The sequence below is a fragment of the Malaclemys terrapin genome, chromosome 11, assembly GCF_027887155.1.
Source record: "Malaclemys terrapin pileata isolate rMalTer1 chromosome 11, rMalTer1.hap1, whole genome shotgun sequence".
Taxonomy (NCBI): Eukaryota; Metazoa; Chordata; order Testudines; family Emydidae; genus Malaclemys; species Malaclemys terrapin.
The window spans coordinates 4,649,081-4,661,602 of NC_071515.1; the positions used below are offsets into that span (position 1 = coordinate 4,649,081).

The window sequence follows — 12,522 nt, forward strand, 5'->3', positions numbered from 1 at the left end:
CGCCTTCACATGTCCATCCCGGTCAGAATCAGTCAGCTAAGCGTGTACCGTGGGAACACTGTGTTTACTAGCTGACTGTACCAAGAGTACACGGCAGGCAGGTGCGGGGGAGACACACAAGGGGAAAAGCAAAGCAAAGATCATTGTTTAATTCTTCCCAAATGCAGAACTCTATTTGACCAGAGAAATCCTGACAGCCCTCCTGGAACTAATTCTAGTGCTGGGAAGCTGTACCTTAGGGCAGGTCTTCACTACGGGGGAGGGGGGGGTCGATTTAAGATACGCGAATTCAGCTACGTGAATAGCGTAGCTGAATTCGACCTATCGCAGCCGACTCACCCCGCTGTGAGGACGGCGGCAAAATCGACCTCCGCGGCTCCCCGTCGACGACGCTTACTCCCACCTCTGCTGGTGGAGTAAGAACATCGATTCGGGGATCGATTGTCGCGTCCCGATCCCTGAGAGATCGATTTCTACCCGCCGATTCAGGCGGGTAGTGTAGACCTAGCCTTAGACAGCACTTTGTTAACCTCAAGGTGAATGGTTGGGAGGCTGGCCACCATACAGAAGTCTGCATTCTCCAGAGGGCGACGAGATATTATTGCACATTCAGAATGAAAATCACGCAGCATTCGTAACAGGTGACAGATTTGTGGCCTGATAGTCAGAGGGACCCTCTAGCTACCGAACAGCTAGCACCTGTGCAAACTTCCCTAAGTGGCTATGCCGTCATGCCTCAGCCCTGAGCCGGAGTAATCGCTTTAGCCCCAAGTCAACAAAGCATTTACGCGTCTGCTTAAGTCTTCTCCGATTCAGCCATGTTTTGCTGACACGGGGTAATTTGAGTCGGTGGACCAGTGGCTACCTCATAACACCACCTGGTGGCCTCAGAACGGCCCTGCATGCGGCCCCTCCTCTGTTTCCCCTCTTGGATCCCCAAATAAACTCCATGCAGGGTTTTCCCAGTCAAACCACAACAGCCTTCCTAGGGGTCTGATTTATTAACTCAAAGCTCAGAACTCAACACCCCTCAACGGGGTACAGCCCAAATGCCCCGGCCTGGTCAGAGCCCTTCCTGCCTTAGCAAGCTATGCCAAGCCCTTCCTAGCTGCAATCATTCCCCTGGTCTCGGGGCCTGCAGTCTCACTACAGCCCCCAGAGCTTCCGCCTCACTGCAGTCATCTTCTGCAGGAAATTCCCTGGTTCCCTTCAGGCGGGGCTCATCCCGTTATCAGGGTTGGCTTGGTCCAGCCCAAGGCAAGCCACCCTGCTCCAGGGCCCTTTATGTAGGAGAGAACAGTGCAGTTCCCATGCCCATTACTGGCCTTTCTGCCGAGTCTGCCAACAGCAGCTACCCATTATGGATGGTGATACATCTGTGACGTGGATATGTGTCCGTTAGGAATTGGCTGAATCCCCCAAGCCCAATTCACACAGGCTACTTGATGTCTCTTCAAAGGGTAGTGAATCACAATCGCTCCAGACTACCCAAGGTTTCTCTGGTTTGTTTTAATCACCTCACTGACAGCCAGGAGACATCTATGTACTTACTTTGAAGTCATCTGGCAATGCCATCTCTGAAGAGTCCGTACTTTGATCTCCTGGGCTGCTACCTGCGTTCCTGGGAGGCTGGAGCATAAACAGCTTGGGACAGGAGACATGTAAAAGATTTCTATGACTTCTTCAGTGCCATAGGACAAGCGAGAGGCACAGCTGTCCAGTGGGCTGACCACAGCAGTTGGGACATTTGCAGCGCTGGTTCTCCATGCCAGCTCATTCACCGTGGTGATATCAAGGGAGCTATGAGTTACATTAACTGATGGCTCAAAGAGTGGCATTGAGTGAATAGCTGATCCCGTGGGTAGAGCACTGGGTACTAGGCCCAGCCCTGCTACTAACCGAGGTAACTTTGGGCAAGTCACATCACCTCTTTATTTCCCCTCCCAATGTTTGACTGTCATAAAATATCAGGGTTGGAAGGGACCTCAGGAGGTCATCTAGTCTAACCCCCTGCTCAAAGCAGGACCAATCCCCAAACAGATTTTTGCCCCAGATCCCTAAATGGCTCCCTCAAGGATTGAACTCACAACCCTGGGTTTAGCAGGCCCCTAAGCTATTCCTCCCCACCCCAATCTTGTCTGTTTAGATTGGAAGGATGTCCCGTGAGCTCTTGCGTCAACTGGCAGAGTGCATAAGGGTTACAGGAATCTCCGGGGTCTGGCATTTACATTCTGGTTCATCAAAGAGTGTCATGTGAGATGTCTACAGAAAGCCGGTGTCACACCGGTCATCAGTGTTGTTGTGAAATGCGTGTGCGTGTGTTGTGGAAAGAGTTACGAACCTACACTGAAAATTATGTTCTTAAGGTCTAAGGACTGGTGAAAAGCAGGTTTTCTTTCAGACAAGAAACATTTATCGGTCTGTTTACATGTAAATTAAGTCTTGTTTGGTTCACACTGGGCCTCCACTCACAAGCCTGAGCCGAATGCTAATGAAGCTTGTGGAATCTTCATAGAAAGGAAATTCACAGGAAGAGGAAAACAGCAAGAGTTTTTCTGTTCAGGGACAAGACACTGAACTTCGGAAACCATATCTGAGGTACATACGAAATTCTGTGCATTCCTTCAGTTTGTGAGGACAACTTATCTAGGGTTACCATATTTCAGCAAGCAAAAAAGAGGACGGGAGGAGCCCCGCCCTAGCTCCGCACCTGTCCTGCCCTGGCCCCGCCCCTGCCCCACCCACTTCCCCGCCCCCCTCAGAACCCCCAACCCTCCCCCCCGCTCCTTGTCCCCTGACTGCCCCCTCCTGGGACCCCTGCCCCTAACTGCCCCCCCCAAGACTTCACCCCCTACCTAAGCCTCCCTGCCTCTTGTCCCCTGACTGCCCCCTCCTGAGACCCTCCCCCCATCCTAACTGGCCACCTAGGACCCTACCCCCTACCTGTGCCCTGACTGCTCCAACCCTTATCCACACCCCCACCCCCAGACAGACCCCTGGGACTCCCATGCCCCATCCAACCACTCCCCACCCCCTGACACCCCCTCCCAGAACTCCCGACCCATCTAAACCCCTCTGCTCCCTGTCCCATTGACTGCTCCGATCCCTCTCCCCACTCCTGCCCCCTGACAGCCCCCCCCAGAACTCCCAACCCCCCCCCGCTACTTGTCCCCTGACTGCCCCCTCCTGGGACCCCTGCTCCTAACTGCCCCCCAGGACTCCACCCCCTACCTAAGCCTCCCTGTGCCTTGTCCCCTAACTGCCTCCTCCTAAGACCCCCCCCCCAAACTGCCCCCCAGGACCCTACCCCCTACCTGTACCCTGACTGCCCAAAACCTTCTCTACACACCTCCCAGAAAGCCCCCCCCGAACTCCCGACCCCCCCCCCCCGTCTCTTGACTGCTCCCTCCAGAACCTCCCTGCCCCTTCTCCGACCCCCTGGCTCCCTTGTCGTTGGCCTTCGGTTCGCCTAAGGTCTCTCTGGGAGCTTGCTCAGGAACTGTCTGAGCCGTTCTCCGGCACGCTAAGCAGCAGTGCGGGAGGAGCTCCAGACTGCCGGAGGCGAATGCAGGGAGGGAGGGAGTGAGCTATGCTGCAGGGAGAGGAGGGGGGAGTGGAGAAGGGACTCTCTCTCGCTGTCGGAGCCACATGTAAGTGGCACCATCCGGCTGCCCTGTTAGCCATGCGTGCTCTGCATGGGGGAGGGGGGAAAGTCCGGACATTAACAAATTCCCCCCGGACGCTATTTTTAGTTCAAAAATCCGGACATGTCCGGGGGAATCCGGACGAATGGTAACCCTAACTTATCAGCAGGCTTGAGCCTATGAGAAGGGATGTCAACCAAACCAGCTGAAAACACTAGGGAAAGTACTTGGGTAAGTTTGCTTTCTTGGAGGAGGTAGGGGAATACCTTGTTAGTTACGTTTGGCTCCAGAAAGCACATTATGATTTTGTTTTATATTTAACCACTTGTTTCCAATATCCTTTCCCACTCTCACTTGAATCTCTGTTCTTTGATAATAAACATATCCTTGTTTTCACCATAGACAGAGAGACTGGGAGTGAGCTAACAGCTGTGGTGATGCCAAGTTCCATCCTGCACAGGGGTATGTGCTGTTCCTTTGGGAGTGTTGTGAGAATTCAGTGGAGCAGAGGTGGGGCACTACAGAGGGGTTGGTGTGTGCCCATTGCTAACCTGCACAGAGACAGCGAGGCCTGCAAAGGCCCGGCAGGCCGTGCTTGTGTTGCCAGAGGCTGTTGGTTTCAGGCATAGACAAGGTTGTTTCCCACTAAGGGCACGTGGTACCTCCCAACCCTGGCTACTCTGGGGGAGTGTCACAGTGTGGTTTTAGGGGCAGGGCTGGTCTGCTACTGTGTGTGTGTACAGTGCCTAGCCCCGTGGTGCCCTGGGACCTCTAAGCACCGCCACAATTCCAATAACAACAGCCAGGAGATAAAATCCCCTTTTACAATATGGATCTCAGCTCCCCTTGGCTGACTGATCCTAAGAAGGTGGGAAAGCTCTCGTGTCCCAGTTTTAAGGGGTGGTGCGCTGACATGGCAGCGGTTGCTGCAGACGAGGCTCTCATGTCTAAAATGAATGGGGAAAACTGAAGATTTCCTGTGACAGATGGGTGGGATTTCTTTCTTATAAAGGAGGAGACGACAGCGTGCAGTAAACGAGTTCCTTATGAACAGAGGGCAAGGGGCATGTAAATATGTAAATATATGTGCAGTGTCTAGAGCACTGGAGTGGGACTCAGGAGACCTGACTTCTATTCCCAGGCCTGCTGGGTAACCTTGGGCAAGTCACTTCCCCTCTCTGTGCCTCAGTTTCCCCATGTGAGAGAGGGGGATAATGCTACTGCCCGCCTCTGCAGAGCACTTTGAGATATGCTGATGGCAAGTGCTGTAAAAGAGCTAGGGACGGTTATCCCAGAGCGGTTTTGTTTATACCGTATGTAGAATAGCACTTGGGTTAAGGGCCTGATTCAGGAACTGGCAGGGGAGGCTTTTAGTCCTGGGCTATTCAGGCGGTCAGACCAGATGATCATAACCGTCCCTTCTGGCTTTAACACAGGGGTTCTCAAACTGGGGGTCAGGACCCCTCAGGGGGTCACATGGTTATTACATGGGGGGTCGTGCACTGTCAATCTCCACCCCAAACCCCGCTTTGCCTCCAGCATTTATAATGGTGTTAAATATATAAAAGAGTGTTTTTAATTTGTAAGGGGGGTCGCACTCAGAGGCTTGCTACGTGAAAGGGGTCACCCGTACCAAAGTTTGAGAACCCCTGTATCCCATGCACACCTGAATGCTGGGGACGCCCTCTGCAGGCAGACACACTCACCTGTGTGCTGTATTTCTTCTTTGGCTTTTCCACTGGTTTCACCGTCAGCCCAGCAGCACTCAGGGCTGCTATTCGAGACTCTATATCGGAAACCTAAGAGAAAAAATGCACATAACTTCCCCCAGGTGCGCCCCCAGGAACGACCACGGGAGCTGGGCAGATATCAACCACCACCAATGCCTCTGGCGCCACCTCCACTGCAGCCACCGGCCCCAGTGCCTCGCCCGCCAGGTCCATGCCACGCTCAGCCCCCACTGGGTTGGAGAGTGAGCCCGCCCTGCACTTATTCTGCAGCAGTGGTTCCTGTCCCCCTCCGCCCTGGGTGTTGCAACATAGTGCATGGCATTGCAGCGCCACTCAGGTCTGGCCCAGCCGCCCCTCCATAGATGGAGACAGAAGGGCAGATGGGCCAAATTTGATTGGTGTTGTGACCTAGAGAATGGGGGTCGCGGCGTCAGTCAGGTTTGGCCTGCCCACCCCTCCAGACAGGCCAAACCTGAGTGGCACTGTATTCCCCACGTGCAGGGTGCGCTACCACTCGGTTTGGGGGCCCTCGGCAAATTGTGCCCTGCTGCCAGTGATATACACCGTGCGTAATGTGCGTACGGCTGTGAACACTACCATCAATATGGCAGTGTAAAGGAAACGTTCATTCAGAGTTTATTTTCTTACTGAGTAAATGATGAAGCATTTAGTCGTTGCCCAGCGCTGTGTTTGTACAGTGCCTAGCACAGCTGGGGGTCTGGTCTGAGACTACAGCCCCTAGGCACTAATAAATAACAATGCAAGAACCAGCCTGACCTCGCTGGCTCACCCACTTTGTATAACTGAGCTATTACCTCGCTCTCGGCACGCTGCATCTGCACGGCCGCTGATGCCACTTTGTCCTCCAGCTCTGACAGCTCGGAGTCTGTGGTCCCGCTGTGCCGCGCACGTTCCTCTAGGTCCCTCGGGGTTTGGTTCAGCCCGGATGTCTTCCCAGCAGTCGCGCAGACCTGAAAAAAAGCCCTCGTGTGACTCACCTCGCAATCAGGCATCGTCTGTTCTGCCGTCTTCCCATTCTAACCCCCGCTGCGTTGACACAGGGGGGTTAGAATGTCTTATGCCTAGTTAGACAGTCCTCAGGTTACCATGGACTCAGCCCCAGATGGTCTCCATGACTGGCGAGATCAGCGCCGTAGAACTGCAAACTTCTGTTTCGCTGAACAGTCTGTACCTTTGGACTCCTGCAGGGCTTCCTTCCTCTAAGTGACTGGGCCATTTCCTCCCCTTTGCTCTTTTTTAAAAGCAATTATCGCTATGGCGAAGCCGTCAAAGCTCCTTGTGAAATACCAGGACAAAACGCCACGACCTGAATGTGTGGCGTCAGCGTCTGAGCAAGGATCCTCATGTCGTGCATCGAGACTAGGAGGTAGGCACTTAGAAACAAGCGCAGGCTGCTGTGTCCTGCTCTAGCATGTTTGCAAGGAGAAGAGAGAGCGAACAACACTGCCAGGTTGTGACCAGCAGATCCAGACACAGAAGACAGGAGGCGAAGAGCTCTGTGCGGTGTAGAGATGCTACACTCTGGGAGCTGGAGGCAAAATTAACTCACCAGTCCCTATCTATAGCATCCTTATGTTCTGAAAATACATTTTTGGGTAGGGATTCCTCCATGTGCCTGCCAACAAGGTGTAGCATTCACATGCTGACTGGGGTCTATTTGAAGATATGTGTAAATGTTTCTTTCTAGATAAAAGGGTTAAAGAAACATTATTACCCATCCTAATACACCATTTGATTACCACTACATTTTCGATTTATTGAAAAACGCGTATACTTGATGATTCCCATCAAATTCTAAAAAAAAAAAGATTGGGTTACTTGATTTTGAGAGATTTTCATGAAAATGTATCGTACATCATTTCATTGTTGTAGCTTTTGGTATTGTTATAGATCCAGTACAACCAACGTACAAAATAGTTGTATTCAGAGCCCTTTTTTTTGGTCTAAGCTTCTTGGGGCAGACACTGTCTTTTTGGTCAGTGTTTGTACAGCGCCTGGCACAATGACAGCCCTGTCCCTGATTAGGGCTGCTTGGCCCTATTGTAACACACCTAATAAATACAGGACAGTGCCTGGCACAGAGGGGGTCCTGCTTAAGGCTATGATATTGACATGGAAAATTGCTGGTAAATTTCACGGCAGAGGTGCTGGAAACAATCACGGAAAGTCACCAAATAATGTGGTTTTCTCTACATCAACATACACATGTGTGTGTGGGTGTGGGTGTCTGGAAGGTAAGGGCCATGGGGGGGAGGGGTTGGAGAGCAAACCTACTTGACACTTACCCCATAGTGGCGGTTCCTGTCCTGGAGGGCCGGGCCCTGCTTCCTGCTCTGGGTGTTCCAACCTGGCACACAGGGTCGCCACGCCACTTAGGTTTGGCCCAGCTGCTCCTCAGTCTCCATTTATGGAGGTGCTGCCGGGCCAAAGCTGAATGGTGCTGTGACCTCGTGCGCTAGGTTGCAATGCCACTTGGTTGGGGAGCCTAATCAAATGGGTTTTTATAGCGGTTTCCAAGATGTCAATGATTTTATTCAAATTCACAATTTCCATGACAAAACTGTAACCATACCTGGGGTTCCCAGGCACCATTGTAATACACCTAATAAATAACGTACAGCGCCTAGCGTCATGAGAACGTAAAAACAGAAGAACATAGTACGTTCGTACTGATGAATACACACATCGAACACTTGATTCTAAGTGTTATGTTGAACAGAAGTGCCACTACTACCTTGATACCCACAAGGACTGAGTCAATGTTTGATTGTACGAGACATTAATAACTAATATGCAAAATAGCCCTGTTAAAGTAAGAGTGCCAGCGTACCGCTCACACGCTTTGCTGAATGATCCCATCATCTTATTACTGCAAATAGTCTCTCCTCCCCCATCCATGGCTCCCTGGCTTGCTGTCCCTGTGCTGTGTAATGTGTGAAGTCAGAGAGTTCACTCTCCAAGGCAGGAGGCCTTGCACTGGGAGGCACCTACTACAGGGTAAAATAAATTCAAGTACTAAGAATCCAACCAGGGAAGAGAAACTTGCCATGTGCCCAAGGTGTCCAATGAAACCCGAAACATCAGAGTGTTGTGTATTTCTAACTAACTGCAATTATCCGCCCCAGCTATTTCGTAAATCGTTTCAGTGTGTCACTGACCATTACAATCTGTTGGTGGACAATTAAAAACCACTCCGAGAAGTTACTTTACAAACACTAATTAATGCTCAGAACATCCAGGGGACGGAGACGGGAGAGGGGAAATGACTCCCCCAGAGTGGCAGTATTTCTCTGGAGTGGGCAGCTCCCACCTCTGTGATCTGGTTCCACCCCCTTCCTGTTGCTTGTGAACAACCTCGCTGAGGTGAGTACGAGCCCCCAATGGTTTTAGAAGGCACCTAAAGTCCATGGCTAGATTCCCTCTTTGTGGGGAGGAATTCAAAGATGGAAGCTGATGTGAAGGGTCACTGGGATGTAGCATTTCATTCAGAAACCAGCAGCACTGTGGTATTTCTGAGAAAGTTTTGCCTTTTGTGGCTGTATTTTTATGACTAAACTCTCTGATGAGTGAATGAAACACACAGTATAAAAACTATTCCCAAACTCAAAAGCAAAATCCACCAACCCAGACCTCACTTTGCCCACTAAAGCGTCCAACACTATCTACTCAAAGAAATGACTTGGAGGTTTAACAGTTACACTCCCAGTCAAGTGATCCATTCCCAATACACTATAACAATACTACACAGCATTACTTACTACAAAACACTGCATGGGAGATGCTACACAATAGTGAAAATACAAACTTACCAGCTCTACCTACACTTGCATAAACCTAGCAACAGACCGATCACTCTATTCCTATTCATAAAAACATTCTCCCACTCCACTGACACACCGCATTATGAGAAATTGGATAGAACCTGAACATAACGTACTCCATGAGCCCTCTTCAACCTTTACTACACATTGATCCAAACCCGGTGTAGTTCATGGAAAGACAAGTTGACTCCAAAAGGCTTTGGATTAGGCCCTTACAAGTATAACGTCAGCGATATCCACCCAACAGCACACTTGGTAAGGGGTGAAGGAATGACATTTTAATCCAGACTTTCCCGCTACCATAGAATCGATCGAGTGACTAATAGTTAAACGGAGATGGTGTAAAATGGCCACAGGAGAGGAGACTTGTGCCACCACATCAAAGCTGGGCTCCTCTCCTGAGGGCCTGGGCACACCCAGCGGAAGTGTGTGTGTGTGTGTGTGTGTGTGTTAGTTACACTTGGGTAGGATATGAAGTAGTAGATGGCTGAGGGCCATGACAGGGAGATTCTCCCCATCTAAAACAGTGGGCCAGATCCTCAGTTGCAGCTGAGAAGTTCTTGGGGCAGCTTAGGGGTGGTGGAGCAAAGATGGCGTAAGAGCTGTTCTGACAGCTGGGGATTGCCGGGGTCAATGTGCTCTTTCCCCCGGCACTGGCTGGAGGGGGAGTGTAGGAACAGCTATGGTGGTTCCATTCCAGCCCAGGAATCGGCTACGCTGGGTCATTCTCCTGAGGTTGGCTCAGGAAGCCATAGAGTGCTGCTGACACACCAGAGGAGCTGATGCTGCACATGCTTTAAGACCTTTTAAGCGTCTCATTGTCTAGTTATAACATATTAAAATGGAGAACAGACTCTGCCTTTCTCTGACCTCTATGCCCTTTCTCAACGTCCCCGGGCTCCTGTACAATCATCACTCACTCCTCATCAACCTGCTATTCTCCCGAAGGAACCTCTCCTCCCAGTGAGAGAATGGACAACTTAGTAAAACATGCACAAGGGGCTACAATATTGGTTGGAGGCAGTGGGCCAGTGTGATAGAATGTACCTGTGTCCACACCCTATACACTAGCGTAATAATCTTTGTACAAAGTACGCCTTGAGAGATATCATTTGAAAACTCAATTTGCTGGTCACTATTGTCCTGATAAAATACATGCGACAACATTGTATGTGAAGTTAGAAGATTCCACTGTATGGTGTTCTTAACACATCTTCCAAACTGAGGCTGGCAAACAGACCTGTCTCAAACAAAGGAATGGGGGGTCTGCTTAATTTGCATCTAAGCAGTAAACAGAGTCATCAAGCAGGAAAGGAAACAAAAGATGCTCCAACAGGTGAGGAAAAAGCAGCAGGGAACATCCTTCCCTATAGACTCTGTCTTCTGAATCTCAGCCGGAAATGTTTTCCAAAAGGGGGACTGACATTTTAAAAAGAGGGAAAAAACACCCCAAGGCACCCCCTCCGCTCTCTCTTCATCGATTCACTGCACCAGAAGTCCCAAAGGAAGCAGCACTGAACTGGAGAAGGGGTCCTGACCTAAGAAGTTCAGTCAGTAAGACTGCTGAGAGCATGGGGTGAGAAAACCTCTCTTTGAATTTCACATAGTTTGTTAAGTTAGGCACCAGCTGTGTTTAACCTTTATTTTTCATGTAACCATTTCTGACAGTTATGCCTCATGACGTGTACTCACTTAACATCTCTATCTTCGTCGTTAATAAACTTTTTCTTATTGTTTGATCAGATCCAGTGTGTTTGAACTGAAGTGTCTGGAAAACTCCATTTGGGGTGGTAGTCGTTCTATTAAAGCAATAATGGGCTTCATATGAATTTGTACCATCCAGGAGAGGACTGGGCAGTACTTCTGGGGGGAAATCTAAGACTCGGAGTGTGCTGGGGGTGGGGAGCGATTCCCCTGACATCTGATTCTCAAGGCCCCTGGGGTCCCGACTCTCGGTTTAAAATCTTTGTTTTAACTCTTATGCCTCTAGAGCAAGGGGCTGTAGCCCCCCCGGGCATTTTGCTGTGCCCCGCACACTCCGCGTGAGCCCTGCCGATGAACAGCAGGAAGCCGTACGATTTCTTCAAGTTTTCGACAGGCTTCGCCCCCCTCCTTCCCGTCTTTCCGCCCTGCAGGGAGGGGAGAAGCATCCTCACCCAGGCCCTCTCCACTCAAGGAGTCCTGCCTGGCTCTCAGCGCCGGGGCTGTGGTGTCTCACAAAACCAGAACTGATGACCTCTGTGAACACCACACGCAGCCAGAGAAAAAAGGGACGTGAGCACGTATGCGCACACATGACAGCCCAAACGAGGGAGAAGGGGTGGCCGAGGATGAGGAGCTGTAATTAAAGGGCTCCCATTGTTCCTCGAGGGCTCTCAGCCGGAGATGGAAGTGGCTCTTATGGAGTGCTTCGATCTCAGATCAGACTTCGTCGAGTACAGCTGGGACAAAGGAACCGTCTCAGAACGCCAGCGACGCGATCCCATTAGCCACCAGCCTGCACATAACTACAGGCTCCAGGAGCACGCTGCAAGAGGGCAGCTCATGCCCTGGCAGGGTATTTGTACAGCACCTCGCACCAAGGGACTTCAATCTGAGCTGGGATTTCTAGGTGCTGCATTCCGCAAATAATAAGGCTATTTGTTTTGCTTGCTGTGGTACACAATCTTCACGCAATCCCCCCCCCACCACCACTGCAGTTGGAAACACTCAAAGCCATTCAGCCCAGTTAGACAAACGCAACCGAGCAGAATTTGGTTCAGGGCTTTGGTGGCTGTTGAACCAAAGGGAAGCTGTTGAATCAGCTTTCTGATCACAGCCACAGCCCTTCCCCAGCGGTTTCCCTTTCCTCACACCACTCCCTCATTTTGGAAAGGCAGAAACAGCCACTGAGAGCTGCTCATTCCACTGGGGCCGGCCTAGCCCAGCCACCCAGTCTACAAACACTTACACGAGAGGTCAATGGTGGGAAACGCAGCAGCTGAGTTAGGGTCGTGAAACGGGGAAGTCCTCGTCCACTCAGGTGCCAGTGGGGCGCACTGCTGCTAACATAGCTCTGGGAGCAAGGGAAACAGGACTTTCCAAATGGTTTTGGGGGGGTTCCAGAGAACTGTGGTGGTGAAGACTAAAAAAAGAGAGCAGGAGAAGCAGACTTGCCATTCCCTTTCTTTCATCGTCTCCTCTCACAAGGGGTTATTATTATTATTGCATTTAGGAGTCCCAGTCACGGACGGAGGCCCATTGTGTTAGGCGTTGACAGAGCAACGTACACGAAGACAGTAAGGCTTCTTTAAACTCTGGGGATGC

At 50.9% G+C, this 12,522-nt stretch overlaps 1 protein-coding gene across 5 annotated transcripts in view; it reads right to left on the reverse strand.

Moving 5' to 3' along the window:
• Positions 1 to 12,522, reverse strand: part of MLPH (melanophilin) — an 85,253-nt gene that overhangs the window by 8,373 nt on the left and 64,358 nt on the right. For all 5 annotated transcript variants that reach the window (XM_054044120.1, XM_054044119.1, XM_054044121.1 and 2 more), the window contains 3 exons: positions 6,190 to 6,345; positions 5,351 to 5,443; positions 1,552 to 1,644 (listed from right to left, as the gene is read on the reverse strand). In XM_054044120.1, the coding sequence (XP_053900095.1) occupies positions 1,552 to 1,644; positions 5,351 to 5,443; positions 6,190 to 6,345 (342 nt within the window). The remainder of the gene's footprint in view (positions 1 to 1,551; positions 1,645 to 5,350; positions 5,444 to 6,189; positions 6,346 to 12,522) is intronic.